The sequence below is a fragment of the Gossypium hirsutum genome, chromosome A05 (genome assembly GCF_007990345.1).
Source record: "Gossypium hirsutum isolate 1008001.06 chromosome A05, Gossypium_hirsutum_v2.1, whole genome shotgun sequence".
NCBI lineage: Eukaryota > Viridiplantae > Streptophyta > Magnoliopsida > Malvales > Malvaceae > Gossypium > Gossypium hirsutum.
In genome coordinates this window covers 110,861,474-110,881,195 of record NC_053428.1, presented here as the reverse complement: position 1 = coordinate 110,881,195, position 19,722 = coordinate 110,861,474, and the positions used below count along the sequence as shown (strand labels likewise).

General features: G+C 33.1%; 1 protein-coding gene across 2 annotated transcripts in view; it reads left to right on the top strand.

The window, feature by feature from the left end:
* The window catches only part of LOC107904245 (exocyst complex component SEC8), a 28,585-nt gene extending 11,996 nt beyond the window's left edge, over positions 1–16,589 (top strand). Inside the window, exons 14-29 of one of the 2 annotated variants that reach the window (XR_001686171.2) lie at positions 660–790; positions 897–946; positions 1,264–1,364; positions 1,984–2,096; positions 4,235–4,342; positions 5,174–5,371; positions 5,585–5,670; positions 6,289–6,475; positions 6,568–6,645; positions 7,244–7,345; positions 7,454–7,528; positions 8,195–8,290; positions 8,379–8,428; positions 8,511–8,740; positions 16,016–16,168; positions 16,261–16,589. Coding sequence is in view for 1 of the 2 variants with exons in the window: in XM_016830555.2 (XP_016686044.1) it covers positions 660–790; positions 897–946; positions 1,264–1,364; positions 1,984–2,096; positions 4,235–4,342; positions 5,174–5,371; positions 5,585–5,670; positions 6,289–6,475; positions 6,568–6,645; positions 7,244–7,345; positions 7,454–7,528; positions 8,195–8,290; positions 8,379–8,428; positions 8,511–8,598 (1,463 nt within the window). In the remaining variant the exon portion in view is untranslated. Of the gene's footprint in view, positions 1–659; positions 791–896; positions 947–1,263; positions 1,365–1,983; positions 2,097–4,234; positions 4,343–5,173; positions 5,372–5,584; positions 5,671–6,288; positions 6,476–6,567; positions 6,646–7,243; positions 7,346–7,453; positions 7,529–8,194; positions 8,291–8,378; positions 8,429–8,510; positions 8,908–16,015; positions 16,169–16,260 lie in introns of those variants that run through there. The other variant, XM_016830555.2, reaches the window with a different exon arrangement.
* The last annotated feature ends 3,133 nt before the right edge of the window (positions 16,590–19,722 follow it).

Genomic DNA, 19,722 nt, shown 5'->3' with positions numbered 1-19,722 from the left:
ATTCAATTAAAAATATAAACTAAAAAATAATTTAAAAACTATCAATTAAATTTTATTGTTAAATATTTAATCCAATATTTGTTAAGAATAAAATTTATTATAAAAATTAAATACATGAATATTACCTTTTATTCAATAAGGTTCAATTTGTAAGTTACCGTTACATTCCTAAGCAAGTACTTAGTGAACCAAATGTGATTGTGTAACTTTCCTGTGATTTTAATCAATACCTTCTAATGTATACCAAGCATTGTAAAACAACATTCTCGGCAATCACAATCACATTACATTGGAATCATAACATGGGAAAGCAGCAATCGCTATCTAAGTGTAGTAGTTTAATGGCTTTTTAGTGTATTAGCCATTTTTTTAATCCAATATGCTTGATTCAGCAAGCAGTTTGAGTAGGAAAATTTTTGTTATGCTGATTTAATATAGTCTCTCTCTATCTATCTCTCTTTCTCTCTCTCTATATATATATTGCTTTTTCTTTGCAGTAGCCATTCATTATTTCTTTCTTTAAGTGTGGTGATTGGAAACTTTTGTTTTCCATTTCCTTGTTGAGTTGCAAATTTTATATGTGTAACTTCTTTGACATGTTCATTTTGTTAATCATCTCCTTATCAACATATTTTGTTGTACGCATGTCTACCATATAGGCGTTGATCTCATTCGCCAAGGATGGAATAAGAAGGGTCCCAATGTTTCACAAGAAGGTTATGGCTCTGCAACTGTCTTGCCTGAGCAAGGCATTTATCTAGCAGCATCTTTATACCGGCCCGTTCATCAGGTTTGGGACCATCAGAATCAAATACCTATGTTTTCAAACTTGTCTTTTGTTACACGTTCATTGATGGGTCTGCAAATGGCCTTCTGTGATCTGATATGTGGTGCAGTTTACAGACAAGATTGCTTCTATGCTGCCAAAAAAATATTCCCAGCTTGGGTAAGTCTCTTTTCCAGGCTTGTGTGTGGCACAAAGAAGTGACACCTTTTGTGAATGATATGAAAAGTAGTTAAGGATAGCTGGTAGGCAAAGAGCACAAGTATTTTTCATATCCTGCTGTGCTCTACTGTTGTCAATCTCTTACCAAAGTTTTCAGGTTTGCAGTGACATGTGGAAGGGGAAAATATTTAAAACCCTTAAATTTCTCTCTGTATTATCAAAGCTCTGTGATTTGTAAAATATGCTAACTCATTTGCAAGTGGACTGTAACTTTGACTTTAATGTTCTTTTGTGTCCTAAAATTTCTATAATTGCAGGAATGATGGGTTGCTAGCCTTTGTGGAGAACTTTGTGAAAGACCATCTTTTGCCAACTATGTTTGTTGATTACCGGAAAAGTGTACAACAAGCTATATCAAGCAAGTTCTATAACCATATGGCTCCCACAATTATTAATAGTCGTTTTTCAATCCATCCTCATGTTAATAGTTTTTGTTAGATGATAAACTGTTTATCAAAACTTCCCATCTCATTTTTATATTAGTCATACTATTGGTATTTTCAATATTTAGCACCTTAAGATGCCTATTACAAGAAAGAAGGAAGGGTTTGATCGTGTTTGTTGAATATTAGTGAGTGTACACTGAAAGATGGTTGGCACAATATAATTTAAAAATAGAAATAAACCTGCATGAGATATTAGCCATAAATAAGGCAGCAATGAGATTAATGGAGCATTCATTACCTATTTACATGGATTGAGTGGAAGAAAATATACATGTCCATTTTCTAAGTGATGTAGTGTAGTAATTTCATTTCAGAAAGCTGAGAATAATGGAAGAAATTTCTGTGAGAACTGAAATCTATGTTGCAAGAGACTGGAGGTGGGTTGTATAGGGAAATGCAAGGTTAAAAAATGGTTATACATCAGTTATATCAATATATGATGCTCCAGTTTTTGTTCCATCTTTGTTTCTCCTTTAGAACTTTTTGGTTGGATTCCTTTCATGCTCTTAACCTGAAAATGTTTTCTTACAGGTCCAGCTGCATTTCGGCCACGGGCAAATCCCTATGTTTCATATAATTCATCCATTGAGAAAGGTCGACCTGTCTTGCAGGGGCTTCACGCTATTGATTTCTTAGCAAAAGAGGCAAGTTTATCTTATTTTCTTATTTCCTGAAGAAACTTTTTTCCTTCCCTCCTTTTCAATCTCATTATATTATGTAAAGAAACACAGGAAATTGTGAATTACTGAGATGCCTTTCATTGAAGCTGGAGCAGCCTTCAATTACAAGTGAAATGTAGCCAACTTCCTTAAAAGAAGAATTGTTCAAACTTATAAAATGTCATAAGAGAATCTAAACAACCCAACAAATGAAGAAGAATTGTTTGAATTTGTAAAGTATCCTAAAAGAATCGAAACAAACCAAAGAAACAAGATAAGCATAAATACAAGGTTATCAACAAGAAAACACTTGTGCCAATACACCCCCCCTAAAGATAGGCAACAAACAACAATGCCTAGCTTGAACAAATGATGGTCAAAGCTGGTTTTGGAAGAGCTTTGGTGAGATTATCTGCTAGTTGATCTATGACATGGATGTGAACAACTTCAACTTGCTTTCGCACGTTTGGAAAATCCACCACAGTATGTTTCATTCAATTATGGAAGACAGGATTATCACAAAATATGTGATGCCAACATTATCACAATAGATGGTGGGAGTTTTGCAAAGCAGTATATGCAATTCAAGGAAAAGATTCTTTACCCAAGCTGCTTCAGTAAGGTCACTAGCAACAGCACGATATTCAACTTCTGTCGAGGGTCAAGCTATTGTTCTTTGTTTTATTTAGGGCCAGCTTATAAAGATAAGCAGAAGTAGAGGCTAATCATTGACATTCTCCAGCCCAATCCACATCAGAATATGTATAGAGACTGAAATCCTTACTTCTGTTTAATCATAAACCAAACTGAATAGTGCTTCGAGGAGACCTTAGTAACCGCTTTAGTGCTTTCTAGTGAATCTCAGAGAGGGATTACATGAATTGAGACAATTTGTTGAGAGAAAAACAGATGTCTAGATGAGTGAAGGAATATTGTAGCTTCCCAAGAACCTTTCTATTTTGGGTTGCATGGGTTAGTGAAGAACTATAGTTGGTTTGCAATATTTTAGTGGCACCCAATGGAGTTTAGCACCAATGCAGTCGTTCATACTTTCTTCACACAATATGTCACTTATATGATTAGATTGTGACAGGATAATGCTATCTACATCTCGTGGCACTTCAACACCTAGAAAGTAGTTTAGAGGGTCAAGATCTTTTAGAAAAACGATCATGAAGGGAAGTAACCTGGTTAATAATTGAGGTGTGGCTGCCAATTATTATAATATCATCCACTTAGACTAACAAATACATAGTTGTCTAGGACCCAAGATGTATGAAGAGTGAAGCATCATATTCAGATATTATAAATCCTAGATATGGTAGATGAGTCTTGAGTTCTAGGTACCAAGCACAAGGAGCTTGCTTGAGTCCATAGATTGCTTTTTTAAATGGAAAATGTGGGAGGGGTATGCCTTGTTTTTAAACCCCGGAGGTTGGACCATATAGACCTGTTCATCCAAATGGCCTGGGAGAAAGGCATTGTTAACATCTAGTTGTCACAAAGACCAATTGAACTATATGACCATCGAGAGCACCTAACCAACAGTAGTGGGTTTGACTACCAGATTGAATGTAAATTGAAAATCAACACTAGGTTGTTGAGTAAACCCCTTAGCCACTAGTCTAGCTTTGTAACAGTCTATAAAACCATGAGCTTTCCTCATGATCCTGTCAACCACTTTCAAGAAACAATATTTTTAGTAGGATCATGTGGTACCAATTCCCACATTTGGTTTTTCATTTATGCATCAAATTCATCTTTCTCTACTTTTTTGCCATTCAGGGCGTTTATTAGCTTGTTTGAAACTGTTTGGAGTGGATGTGAGTGATAGTTGAGCCATGTAATAAAAAATTGTTTCGGTTTATAGATATTGTTTTAGGAATGGTTGGCCATTCATTTTGGAGGTGAGGGAAACAATGCTCTAGCTGTACGTGGTTGGGTAATTGTTGTTTGAGTTACTAGCAATAAAACACTTGTGCCAATATTATGTTCATTATTTTGCATATTAGGTTTTTTTCATTTATCATTTTCCTTTGTTCATCTTTAATGTTCTCCCTACATGTTTCTGGACCATCTACAGCTGTTCTTTCTGTCATAACAATGAACTTTATTTTAACTAGGTGCTTGGTTGGGCTCAAGCAATGCCTAAATTTGCAGCTGAACTTGTGAAGTTTGTGCAAACTTTCCTTGAACGAACCTTTGAAAGATGTCGAACTTCATACATGGAGGTATGGATTCTTCCGTATACATGTTCTTCCTTAAGGTTGCTTTTATATGCTTTTTAACATGCTCTTCATTTGTTGTTGATCTTTTTTTGCCAACTAATTCTAATCAGTTGTTCTCTCTATTTTCGAAGTGTTTGGTCAGATCAATAACCTGTGAAATTATTAAGAAAGAAAATTTTACATAAGAATGTATAGATGTCTTCACCTGATTAATTATTGTTCTAGATATTGTTAATAGATAGGTTGTTTATAGTTGTGCAAGACATTAGCCTTAGGTGGGAGGCATGGGTAGAAGGGGGGAGGATTTTTGCGTTTTTTTCTTCTCTCCCTCTTTGTGTTTAAGATGGATCCAACTTTTGAAGATATATTTTTCAGTGCGTAAGTGGAATTGCATTTATTAGCATAGATAAATGGTCAAACAAGGGATAAGATGTATGATTTTTCTGTCTGCTGTAGGCCATGTAAACAATGCATAAACAAAAGCAAAGAATTTGACCGATAGAAAAATGTTAATGGCATTTTACGACTGTTAAAAAGCTTCCAAAAGATAAGTACCAAGAAATGTCCTAAAAGAATCCAAAATAGGCTAAAGCATGTTTGGTGTTATCAAAACTGCTTCCACCTCTAATGTTTAAAATGTTATGATGTTGTGTAAACCAAGAAGCAGTGAAGTTCATGCTTGTTGAAATTATTTGATTGAGATTGTTGAAACTATTGCCCTATTTGTCATTATATTAATGTGAATCTAGTAGAGAGTTGGCCTTTATACATTTATCTTGTACTTGTATACAGTAACAGACATTTTTCATTCATAAACATTTGTTAATTTTTCAGGCAGTTCTTGAGAAGCAGAGTTATATGGTCGTTGGAAGGCATGATATTGATAAATTGATGCGACGTGATCCAGCTAGTGCATGCTTACCGAATGCACTTGGTCAGCCAAATATGGGAAATATTGTTTCTGATATGGAAAGTATGGAGATTGAATCAGAACTAAATGAACTCCTCTTAAATTTGCGTCCTATTAGGCAGGTACATATGTTGGGTGATGACTTCTGCCCTACTGTTTCAAAATTTCCTTCGAGTAAATAGCCATATACTGTTTAATCCCAGAAAAAGGTAACTTATTATGCATCTGAGCTTGACTTGCTGATGAAGCTTAGGTGCCACCTTTTGTATAAATTGAAATTTGATGTTGTTTTATAAAGGAAAGGTAGTCATTCTCTCTTAACAAATTTTCTGCAGGATAATCTAATCCGTGATGACCATAAACTTGTTTTGCTGGCATCCCTCAGTGATTCATTGGAGTATGTTGCAGACTCCATCGAAAGGCAAGTTCTTTCATCTGGCTTGAGTTGGTATTGGAATTAATATGCAATGTTCGTGAAGCAACAGTGGGTGTTAAAAGTAGTTTATGAGGATATAGGGAGTTATTAATAAAATTGACATGCGCAGCTTGAGATCTATTCCCTGGATTCTAGCACATGGATCTTGATGTTTACCTACATGTACCAAAGCTTTATGATACCCCTATAAGTTTAGAAAGTAGCTTTTTTTGTTCTTCTATGTGATTCAACCACGTATTTCTAGATCCAAATAATTGGTGAGGTAATGAGATTAATATTTGTAACCGAATATTTTGTATATAGGAGTCATGATAGGAAATCGATTTTTCTAAACCTAAAGCTGTATGTGCAACTGAATAGATCTTTGCATCAAAGGAAAATAAAATGTTATGGAGCATTAATTTCACAATCTTTTCCCCCTTTCTTTTTCCTGCCGTATATATACAAAGAATAATATCTTCCTATCCAATGTACATCATTTCAATAATAGATCCTTCTTCAAGAATGATGTCATGATAGACAAATATGATTTTGAGTAACTTCCTATCCAATATATTTTCTGCTATCTCATACATTTTTAAAAAATATGTATTGAATATGTAGACTTGTACAGTCGACCCCACTAGCAGCACCAAACAATGTGGAGAGTGGCAAGCCTAGCAATAAACAAACAAGCAGTTCACCAGCTAGGGATCTGGCATCATTTGCAGATGAGTACAGAAAACTAGCTATCGATTGCTTGAAAGTTTTACGCGTGGAGATGCAGCTGGAGACAATTTTCCACTTGCAGGTTTGTCCAAATAGCTTAATTTTAGATATACCTGGAGAATTACTATTGCGGTGAAGGCACCTGTAGGTAACCAAGCATTATGGCTTCAACAGGAAATGACATCTAGGGAATACCTGGACAACCAGGATGCGGAAGAGCCTGATGACTTTGTTATTTCACTTACTGCACAGGTTGTTTTCTCCATTACTTATTATCTTGTAGCTTGTTTCAGTTTTAAACTTCCAATGATAATTGTCCATCAGTCCATGCTCCTTTACTCTGTTGCTCTATCTTTTCCTTTTCTGAAGTACCCACATCCAATACTTATGTTCAAACATATAGTTGAATAGGGTATGGGGAATATGACTTTCCAAGGAATCTTCAAATACATTGAAAAAATTAGAAATAAATTAAACATACTCATGAAGGATGGATATCAACATCCAACACTGACACCCACGTCTGGAAATATGGACTCCTATAATCTATCAAGTTGTTATGTACTCAGTGGGTAAAACCTCATGGGGGACATTCAATTTGAATGTTGGCTTAATATGAAGGATTCTTATACCATTTCATGTTCAGCTGTTTGTTTGGTATCTTATTTATTTGTTTATTTTTACATAGTCTTTTTTAATTTTATGGTTATTTGGTAAGTAGTGGGCATTGTTTCCCTGTAACTTCTTCTAAAAATAAAAAGCAGCTTGGGTCAGCTGCTTGATTTTACCTTTGATGACTCTTAATGAGAAGCATCATTTAAATTTGACTTTCCATTTTCTCTGTGTATAGATAACACGCAGGGATGAGGAAATAGCTCCTTTTGTTGCTGGAGTGAAGCGTAATTATATTTTTGGTGGAATATGTAGCATTGCTGCAAATGCATCACTTAAGGTTGGAGTTCATTACTAACTTTGATTCTAATTTGATCATTGTTCACATTAGTTTTTATTTAGTGTATTATCTCTATTCCTCTAACAATGTGAAATTACTTCTGATTAGGCTTTGGCTGACATGAAATCGATCAATTTGTTTGGAGTTCAGCAGATATGTCGGAATTCAATTGCTCTAGGACAGGTCAGTATGTCTTTTTATTTTCAGATGGGATGGGATGGGGTGGGGTAGTGGGATGGCATTTATTTTATCTTTGAAGGTGCTTGAAATAATATGACAGTATTCCCATTTTTTCTCTAGCTCATCCGCTTTACTATGCAATTCTGTTGTGATTTTCTCGTCTGTTGAGTCCATTCTCAAGTTTTCTTTATATGAAGATTACAGTCTTGAATTTTGCCTTACAAGCAAACTCTCATCTTGTCTTATGTTGCTCCGACTCTTCATTTTTCTTGAACCATGTCTGACACCCAAGTCATACACATTTTTGGCCATGCGAATGTGACCCTCCAAGCAGTAAAAATTGTCCGAGAAAGTACAGTTCCGTATGTGCAAAAATCATTTTACTCTTTCTCCTCGCTTTCATCTTTTTTACCTTTACTTTTCTCATACAAAAGGATAATTGGTTCTTATGAAAAAGGGTATACATTATTCTAGCATCAGTCGCATAACCCTATCCTTCCCTGCAGCCTTGCTTGGTTTTGCTTTATGGTCTTAATTTTTTTCCGAGAGTTTGAATGAAAATAAGTTCCAAAGCTTTTCCGAAATTCAACTGGTTCAGATGTATGCTTCTGATTTAGGTTTTGCATGTATGAAATGATCCTGATTTTACCATCTCTGCTGTCATTACAGGCCCTTGCAGCTATCCCTTCAATTGACAGCGAAGCTGTACAACAGAGACTTGATCATGTCCGAACCTATTATGAACTGTTAAATATGCCATTCGAGGCAAGCTATTGGAACTCGTAGTCCATTTTGTTGTTGGTGAATAAACTTTTTTGCCATTCCAATTGATTCATACTTTCCTTGATTGCAGGCCTTGCTTGCCTTCATTACCGAGCACGAGCACTTGTTTACAGCTGCAGAGTAAGTAGCGTAACTAATTTCTTCTAGTTGACGCAAAATATTTGGCATTAGTTAAGTGACAAATTATGCTTCGTTTTGACAGGTATGCTAATCTTCTAAAAGTCCAAGTCCCTGGAAGGGAGATACCTCCTGATGCACAAGATCGAATATCAGATATTTTATCACGTTAGCAGTCGAAGTGGCTTGATTTAGATCTTCCAAATCATATGATCTTTGCTTGCATAGTTAATTTCTGGTGTCCCTATCGGTACAGCAGAGTGTGGGTCATGCTCCAACTACGGGTATTGTTTTGTCGAATGCCAGGGAGACGAGGTTTGTTTTATAGCATTCGTAGTTATAATTTGTTATTGGTGTAGTATCAATTTTGTGAGCTGCATGTTTCTCCAATTATCTTTTATTGCTGGTTGTGGACATTCTACGTCCCAACTTCCAACTGCTGTAGGAAGTCCAAGTTCGATAAGAAACATCTATTTTTTTAACCCATATGGCCTCTCAACATCCATCTAACAACTTCCACCTGAATTCAGATAAAATAGTTATTAGATGTGTGGAAAAAACCAGATCAAGAACCGATGAACCAACCGTTATAAAACTGGTTTTGGACTGGTAAAATCTTAATTTTTGTTATAAAATATAATGTAAAGAAGGTACAGAACAGTAAAGAGAAGTCCTTATTTTTATTTATCAATACAAAAATTTCAAATGAAATAAAATTTTACGACATTAGAGTTAAAACTTTTCTTGATAAACGTTTATTTCACAATAAAATACTTATAACACTCTAAAAATCTTGTGATAAAAAATTAGTGAAGGAAGAAAGGTAAACATATTCTCATTAAAAATCTCATCGAGAAGATTTAGTGAGACGGAACTTTAGTAAAAGGGAAAGAAAGGTATAGTGTGTATCTACTTTCTTTCATGATAACATCACAAGATCAATTGAATGGATTTTGATAAACATTTATCAATTCATTCTTCTTTTGAGAAATTATATTTTAATTTCTTGAAGAGTTTCGATAATAATTATAGCAAATTTTGATCATGATCCTTCAATAATTTTAAATATGTTTTTAAGTTAAAACAACACATAGGTATTGAACAATCTTTTAGGAATTTATATATATATATATATTTAGTATTCTAATTTTCTTTGTATATATTGTACAACAATCATTAGATCATTAGATAAATGCCAAAATTTTTGTGAATTGTCAAATTAATAAGATATGTAAAGGTGCTTTCCACATAATGCTCAAAATTCTTGGTTAGGTGAGCGGTTAGAATGAAGAAGATTTGTACTTGGAGTGTGGGTTGAAAGCCATTTAGGTTTTAGACTTTCGGCAAATTTTGTTTGCTTTCATGAGCTCAAACAAGAAATCCATTTAGTGAAGTTCTTGGCCGGGTCCAAGGGAATTTGTATTAATGGACGAGATAAAACTGAAAAATTTGAGAATTAAAGCTGAAATTTGTGTGCTAAAATAACCTAAATTGAAATTTCTTTAAAGAACCCAAAATATAGATTTTTTTTTACATTTAAGTACAAATTAAAAATTTAATTTAGTTACTGATTTTTAAGAGAGAATAACAGGGACAAAGCCCTACAAGATGAACAATTTTTTAAAAATATTTTATTTTGACAAAGGTGAAGGACTGAATTATTAAAATGCCATTAAAAGAGTAGTTTTGAATTTTGAATGATAAAAGTTTGTAGATGGAGGATATACTACACAGGGCTCGAGCTTTCTTTATCATTTTAAATGACATAACAAACTTAAAATATAGGGCCAAGTTACTAAATAAATTATAGATGTGACAAAAAATAAATATGACACTATTCTCAAAATCTATTTATAATCTATCAAGTATATAGAATATACTAGTGTCACATGATTAGACTTTTCGTTCACAATTCGTGCGGTCTTAGGTAATTCCTTCTTTTCAAATGCGTCTTAAGTCAGCTTAACTCTCGTAAAGTGATGATTCTCGCAGAATTCTTAAGGCACTAAAATATAGCAGACATAATCTCAAAGATGAAAGAAAGAGCAGAAAAGCAATGCACAAGGTGTTTGAGTAAACGCTCTCAATATATTTTTTAACTCAAAGAATAAAATACAATTGATGATTACAAATGAAGGGGAGACACTATTTGTAATTGAGCTTCCCCAAAACAGACAGTATAGATTTACTTCAATGGACAAATCGAAGCCTATCTATAATTAAGGGATTTACACAATCTCAAGATTACAAATTTTATCGGATTACAAATCTTTTAAAATTACTTTTCTTATTTACTAAGGTAGCCTTAATTTCTCAAAAGTGCTTCGTTAGGCCACCAAGACTTCAAGTGGATGTGTTTCGTCACTTGTTCTTCGAATTGAGTCAGTTCAAGTGGGTTAAATGATTATCATTTAATATGTAAACCTCCATGGGACACTCCTTGTGCTTTGGTCATTGGCTTTGAACAGCGACTCGTGACTTCTCCCCTACCCATTTTCGTAACGCCCTCATTGCGTTTTCGAAATGACATTGTTTTGATTTGCCTCAAAACTTTCTCAACGCCTTAGCCCTTCCTGACTAGTCTCACTAGTCCCGTCGCTCAGAACCTTTGCCTCAACTTTTATCGTCTCTTAACTCAAATCATTTCACTCGTTGGTACATCTCGTTCTCAAGAGCACGCCGCTTTTACTCACCCACATTGTGACTTACCTTGATTGAGATTCCCTTGATCTGCGCGAATCTACTTCGGCATGCCCACATTAAACATCGAGTTAACCTTGAGTGTTCTTGTTAACTCTCGTTTGTAAGCCCCTCAGCTTACTCACTTCAAAACTCTGAAAGGGCCCTTATGTTTTTACAAAGCTAATGGTAAGTCAAAATGAAAAACACTACTAAGGTGTTTGAAATGTACCTCGCTTGTTGTATTTACTCGTCTTAAATTTTCAGTTTGCATTACTACTTTACCCCTAAAGTTTGATGCACAACCCACCTCTCTCATAGGTGATAGCTCCATTAATAGCTCAACCGGCTTTTTATTGGTTTTCTGTTCCACTAGCATTTTCAAAGGGGTTTTTTCAGCATTTTAATCTATCGAGCCAATGTTCTTTTCATACGAAACATCCTCGGGTAGCTGGGTTGCCGACAATACCTTGGTCCCAACCCTCATGTTTTGATTTACTAGCACAATAGTTCGTGATATTGGATCATTAAAGATTTAAATGCAATTAGTAAAAGGAAAAAGACACCCCTTAATCCTGTCAAGGAAGTTTAAGCCAAGAATAAAATCGTAATCATCTAAGTGGATTATCTCAAAATCTTTTTTTCTTTTGCACTCGCCGATTTGTAGCTCAACTCCTCATGTTACTCTTATAGTATGGACCTCTTTCAAATGTATCATGTTGATCTTCTTATTAGACTTTCTAATCGAGAAACCAAGTTTGCTCGTGGTTTTCTCTGATATGAACAAGTTTGATGCTCCCATATCAACAAGAGTACTACTTCTCTGGCTTGCAATTTTGATGTCCACAAACATCAACTTTACTTACCTGCTATTACTCTTTGTAGGAATAAGTGTCATTGACCCAAGCTTTGAAGCCTTACTTTCATTGGGCTTCGCTTTCTCTCCTTTACTAATCGTGGATAGCTTAAATCGCTTTAGATGGTCCCACAACCTATGCAGCCCACAACATAAAAAGCACTTCACTGGCTTCTTCTCGCTCCCTTTGGCCTCCCTAGCTTCAACAACCTTCATGATCGAACCAAGCTCATGGCTTCTTTTTCCAACTCATCATCCCCTTGGGTAGTTGAAAACAATGATTTCGTCGGATAGTTTCTTACCATATGTGGACTGTCACAAATGGAGCATTTTTATTTTGCTTCCTTTCTCCTTCAGGTTGTTAGTTTTCCACTTCTCATTTCGTGGTTTCCTATTGCCACCGTTGTCATTGCCATGCCCATCTTGTCCCTCTTCATCTTTCCCACCATTTCTCTTCCCGTTGGGCTTGGAAGACTCGAACTTTATTAACACATGGATTTTGATCTAATGTACAGTTTTATACATGGATTTTAATTTTGTACAATTTTATATATGAAATTTTGATTTGATACAATTCTTACAAATTATTAACACAATTGTTGATTTGACATCATTTCATGTTATATATATTGTATGCATATATAATTATATTTATCAAATATAAAAATAAATTGATGTATTTATTTCTTTAAAATGTGTATGATTGAATCAAAATTAAAATTTGATGTATACATTTGAACCACAATCAATTGCTAGTTGAATCTTATAAAAGCTAGATGATTCTAGTTAAGTCATAAAAATTAAGGGGAAAGTTCGCTTTATAAAAAAGATAGGGATTATAAATGTTATATATTTTCCTTAAAAGGTAAAAATTCAAGCATAGTGATTTAGGAAACCCTTAGTTGATGTATACCAATTCGGTGGAGGTAGGCAATAGAAGCCGAACCACTATAAATTGAATTGTAGAAAAGTTTGTATAGATTTTTTAAATACCAATTCACCTATATTTTCCTTAGTCTGTATTTTATTTCAATTAAAATGTCATCAATTTAGGATTCCTAGTATTGATAAAACAAATATAATTTCATAAATTTTAAATAGTTTAAAAAAATTAGCCTTAATCCTATTTTTCAATACTAAACATCTTAAATTGCACCCTCCGCTTTTTCATAAGATCGAACTCATCAATGATAAAATCTGTTGAAAATTCTCCAGCTATCTCTTTTTCAATGTATGCCACCAAGTAAGTTAAAAGAAAACACCCTCCATTCTGTTGCGGAGCCTTTTCTTCACAAGTTTCATGGCTAAAAAATACTTGTTTGGTTGTTGCAGTAGACACGGGAAGAGTGTACGAGATGAATAATTCTATCAAGAAGATGATAAACACTTAAGTTATTTGTCTTAGTTAGTACTTGACACAACTCCGTAATTGTAGAAGTTTTCTACAACTCTGTGCTTTGATGAGCATTAAGTTGAAAATGCTCCAATTGAATCTTCATATGTAGCTTATCTTGCTCCATAAAATTATTTAGATAAAAATCATTCATAAACTTGCAGATATCTTCCACACAAAAAGCTTTGTGATTATCGCGTGGATCCAAAGCGAAGCTAAGAACAAGTAACTCCACTACCTCGTCATTAAAGCGAGAATTCATTTCTGTTAACAATTAATTGATACCAACAATAAATATATCAAACCTATAATAGACATGAGAAGAGTGCACAAGACAAATAATTCTATCAAGAAGAGGATAAATACTTGACTTATTTGTCTTAGCTAGCACTTAACACAACTCGACAACTGTAGAAGCTTTCTGCAACTCTGTGCTTTGATGAGCATTAAGTTGAAAATGCTCTAATGGAATTTTCATATGTAGCTTTTTTTACTTTGTAAAATTGTTTGGATAAAAATCATTTATAGGCTTGCAAATATCTTCTACACGAAAAAGCTTTGTAATTATCGCGTGGATCCAATGCGGAGCTAAGAACAAGTAACTCCACTACTTCATCATTAAAGCGAGAATTCATTTTTGTTAGCAATGAATCGATACCAGCAATGAATATATCAAACCGATAATAATGCTCAATTGTGAGGTTATCTCCATGGATGCGAGATCGATCTCGATCAACTTTGTATGAAATACAATTTGGCCAAGGGGGTGAATGTTATACAATATAAACACCAAATCTAAAATACATGGTAATTTATATATAAAATTTCAAATTTTGAAAATTCTAAGGGGGCATATGTGGGACATCATAGGTGGTTGGATAAAAACCATAAATTTAGATTTCAGAAAACTGAATTTGACGGTAAAAAAGAGTTTAGAGATGCACCAACGCAAATTGTGGGATTTGATATCTTATTGATATTGAAATACATCAACTTCACATATAGAAAGATGAATCAACCTCCTAACACACAAACAAAGAAAAGATTGAGAAAGGTGTATGAAGGTGGTGATGTTGATCATTAAAGTGGTGATGAATCTGATGAAAAAGATAATCCAAATGAGGCAGATTTATGAGGGAAAAAACAAGTATTTTTTTTGAGTTGTTTTACTAGGAGCATAAGATATTATGGCATAATCTTGATGTTATGCATATTAAGAAGAATGTTTTTAAGCATATTATTGGAACAATTTTGAATATTGATAAGAAATCAAAGGAAAACTCATAACTTAGTTGACATGAGAATCCAACATGATCTTCATCCACAATTACTTTCAATAGTAAATCACAATTGTCGCTTTCTTTTTTTAGGATGTCTAAATTAGAGAAAAAATTGTTTTGTGTAGTGTTGAAAGATAACAAAGTACCAAATGCATATGCCTCAAATATATCATGATTTGTAAATGTGAAAGATAAAAAAATTTATTATTTGAAAGCATATGATTATCACATCTTGGTGCAAAATGTATTGCCACTTGCCTTATGTTCTTTTATATCGAAGAACTTAACTTCTTTCTATATTTGAACTTTCAAATATAATGAAAGTTATTAATTGCAAAGTTCTTAATGTTGAGGAACTTAAAAGACTTCAAGATCGAGTAGCTTTAACATTATGCTATTTGGAGAAGATTTTTCACCTTTATTCTTCACTATAATAATGCATTTGGTAATCCATCTCCTATATGAAGCAACAGTCAATAGATCTATTTTTTATCGATGGATGTACCCATTAGAGAGGTATTGATTAATAACTATTTTCATTATGTTATGAAGTATATGATTGTTTTTTACCTATTGAAATAATTGCACCACATTTTCTTGGAAAAGTTGAAATCTTATTGTCATAACAAACAATATTCAGAAGGCTCAAATACTTAAGGAAATTTAGCAAAGGAGTGTATGAATTTTTTCTTAAGATATTTAGGAGATGTTGAAATAAGATTAAATAGATCGAGCAAAAATTTTAAGCTCGTGCATCATAATTTAGCCCAAACTTTCTTATTTAAAAGTAAATTGGCTTATTATGGCAAGTGGAAGGTTGTGTTATTTCGATGTGATTGGCCTGATGTAACTACTACTAGAGGGATTAGAAAAGATCAGTTTGGTTTTACATTGGTGAATTTTTCTCATTTAATTCACACTAGACAATAATTAATTAACAAGGTTTTTTATTCAAAAAGTTTGATTGATAATGGTTGGTTTGTTGTACTTCGTAACACTCTTAGTGGCTTGTTTGACATGGATGGTGAGAGCAGAAACAATGATGTGTCGCAATTTGAATGCTTACCTTTTTCTGATCAAAACTTGGATGAAAATATCCTTAATACTAGTACAAAAGTTCAATGGATTTGTGAAGATGTTGATGAAGATATTTATGACCCATAAGTGTGTGCGTAGAATTAAGTCGGAATGTAAAAAATTCCCCCTTCTCTTATTATTGTTTATGTGCATATGTTCCATAATTTACATTTTGATATTATAGTTTTATTTAACATTGTTGTTGGTGGTGATGTTTGTGTTGATAAGTCTTGCTTTATAGTCCTAAATGGTTGAACTTGCTTATATTGTTTAATTTATTTACATTTTTTTTGAAATTTTTGTAGATATTATGTCGAGGAGAATATTCGATGATTTGAATATTATTTGTACACCTTCACAATCACAAGGTGTTGGCCCTGAAGGCTTAAGTAATAGAGTTGAGAATCCAAATGCCAATGAGGCTACCGAGAGTGGAGTTCAAACAAACTTGAATTTAGGTACCATATTTTGTGAGATTTGTAAACTAATTTCATTATTATGGATTAAAAAAAAAACTCATCAATCTTAAAGAAAATTTTCTTCTTCATAGTTGATGCGAACGACCAACATAGAGCTAGAGGGCGTATGATATTAACAGCTTTAATTACAATGGAACTTGAAGAGCATATTGTCGTTTCATCAAATGAATATGGACAGCCAATTAGCCCAAAAGCATAAACAGTTGTTGGGTTTTAGGTATGGTGGCACGAAGAAATTTTATTGTTTAATCTATTACGAATCATGGAGCCATATACAAAAAGAAAAAAAGAAAAAAAGGAGGCACTGGTTTTAGTGAAGGTATTTACATTTAGTAAGTTTTTCTGCTCTTGAAATTTGGTTTCATATAAATATTAACAAAAGCATGACCTTTTATCATAAGTTAGGTTTTCGCTTGAGATCTTGAACTAGTATATTAAATCATCATTGGCCAAAAAATGGAAAGATTATAAGTTGAAAAAGGAGCATTTCAAGCGAGATGTTGATTATATGGTCATAAAATGGAACGTACAATGCGGTGTTAGCAATATGAGATTTTGGTAAATTTTTTGTGCTCAGAAAATGGAGAGGTAATGAAAACAATTCATATTTTTTATTTTAATTAATTTGTTTTTAATAACATTATTTTTTGTTTGATATGTGAACAAATGAGAACAAATTGGGATCTCCAATAAAGCCAAACAGAATTGCACTCACAGTTGTGGATTGAAAAGCTTTGCTAGGATGGCTAACATAAAAGTTAGTTATTTTCCACCTAAGTTGTATGACATTTGTAAATTTTGACATTATTTTTTAAATTTTCTAATTTATTTTATGTTGTAGGAGATTGAGAAAGGGAAAAAGATTGATAGATTTGATTTATTTAAATTGACACATCTAAATGCGGAAACACACCAAATTGTGGTATGATTCTCTAACTTTTAATAATTGTAAGGATATGCAATGTTGTAATGAGTAAAATATGCAAAAACTTATTAGTATTTAATGCAATGATTTAAGGTATAATGTGAACACTAGTTTTATTCTATTGTGCTTTTTTGTTTGTTGGGTGTTTAGGAGTCTTTTTGGTATCAAGTTGTTTGTATCTTCATGGGATTATTGAATTTAAAATTGTAGGAGAAAGGGGAAGAAAAGTTGGCAGAATTTCGAGCTATCCAACCGTCGGAATATTCAACTTTTAAGCAAGCATTTAAGAATGAATTGTTCATTGAACTAACTGAAAAAAGAAAGAAACGGACGGGTAAAATGCTGCTAAGCATTTTGTATAAAAACGACGCTATATGTTACCGACGTCTTTTTCTGCGATTCATTTTGCAACAATTTGTAAATGCTACGAACTATTTTTGGTGGTATTTAGAAATGCCACAAAAACCAAAAAGAAAAAGACGTTGCAATTTCCTCAATTTGTTGTAGTGTATTCACATACAATGCATGCGATGTAAGAAAAATTGAACCGACAAAAATATTCTTTATTATTCACTACATTACTAAATTAACATTAGAATAATATTGTTTTTATTATTAAATATTGAATATTGAAATTATTTCATTAAAGTTTAAATTATATTTTTGTATTCATGCTAAATTAGACATTTATTATGATTTAAATTATTTGATTCTGAGTTATACATTTACTAATATTTCAATAATATAAAAATAAAACTTACCACTATAAAATAGATGCATTAACAAAGACATAAATACCTACATAATAATATTTGTTGCAAGTATGAGACTCGCATCGGCCATAAATTTGTAGAAAGTGTTGGGTGCAAGCAATGGTAAGGCACATTGTACACTTCCAGAAAGAACTCAAGTTCAAACCCTAAAGATGATATTGTTAGGAGGGACAACAATGAACCTTGAAAGAATTAATCATTATGGATCGTAAAACAAACATGAAAAATACCTTAATTATACAAATATAATATATATTAGCATTTTTTATTTATATATTTTCATTCAATTAATAACTTTAATAATTCATAAAAAAGTTTGAATTTTATTATTTTGAATTTTGTTACTATTTTCATTTAAACTATAATTCTATTTTAAAGTTATTATTTTTATTTTTATAATATGTTAATTATCAAAATAATTAATATCTTTTAATTTGTTGAATGATTCGAATAATATCACTTTACATTAATTACATAAAATAAAAATGTTTAATCTAATAAAATAAAAAACATAAGTAAATCATGTGCAATGCATGTGATATTAATAATCATTATAATATATTATTAATTATTGAAATTTATATAAGTATATGAAAAATCTAACTATAACATGTAAAATACACAAATATAATATAAATATACTGATTTCCAAATCTCATTAATAAGAACATAATTTTGCTTTTATAGGATTTCATTTAATATAAGATTTTTTTTTTAGATGTGAAACTTCATTGTTATGGAAAGTATTAAAAAATAAAGAAAGAATCCCAAAAGGTTCCCAATACAAAGGAACAAATATGCCCAAAACTAAACATATCACAGATAATCAATATTGATTGCATGTAGAGGTGTATGTAGAGGTGAAGTCAGGAATTTTATTTAGGGGATCGAAATAAAATTATAAAATTTTAGGGGTCAAAGCCACTAGCTACGCCTCTTATTTTCTGGCAAAAAATCAAGTCATATCGATTGAACATGGATGAAGGTGAAATGTCTATAGTAAGATTTTCTAGATATTAAAAGTGTGGCTCCCCAAACCTGACCGGGACAATCCAACCCTAATTTTGAACATCATATTAGCCATCGAAGTAATTCTCCATTAAAACATCTCGAAACACACCAATCAACCACACACAACGTACATTAGCATCATAAATCATACGAGTAATATTCCCATTTGCATGCTTTTCTAAACATATCACCAATGCAAGCACCAAACATACAATTTTCAAGCCACCTGCGAACCCACCTCACATAGCTCACGACCTATCTGTGAACCCAGCTCGCAACACACCCTGCAATCCCTACAAAATGGCGAACTCCTTATTGTTGGGTGAATTGACTCTGGCGAACTTAAAGATAGACAAATACCCAATGTTTGGTGAACCCTCCCAAAATTAGTCAAACCTACTGGTGGTCTCCTAGTTGGTGGACTCTTATGGTCTTGGCGAACTATTCTTATTCCGATGAACTCACTGTCTAAGGCGAACTCGTGATTATTTGGCATTCTCATTCATGTTGACGAACATAGCTACCCTGGTGAGCTGTCCTAACTAGTGGTCTAACCTACATGGCAAACACTTGTTCTGGCGAATTCATGGTTTTTGGTGAATCCTTCACTTAGCGAGTACTATAGTTGGCAGATTTTTAAAATTAGGGAACGCTACGTTATGGTGAGGTCCTATCACCTGGCGACCCCTAGCTCGCACTACGTTAAGTCGCCTCTTAGGTAATCATTCACATACTTTCCAAGTTAACATATCTATTCAATCAATAAATGGTATAATGCGTACCTTACAACTCGACGATCTCTTTTGGCTGCAAAAGCTTGTTAG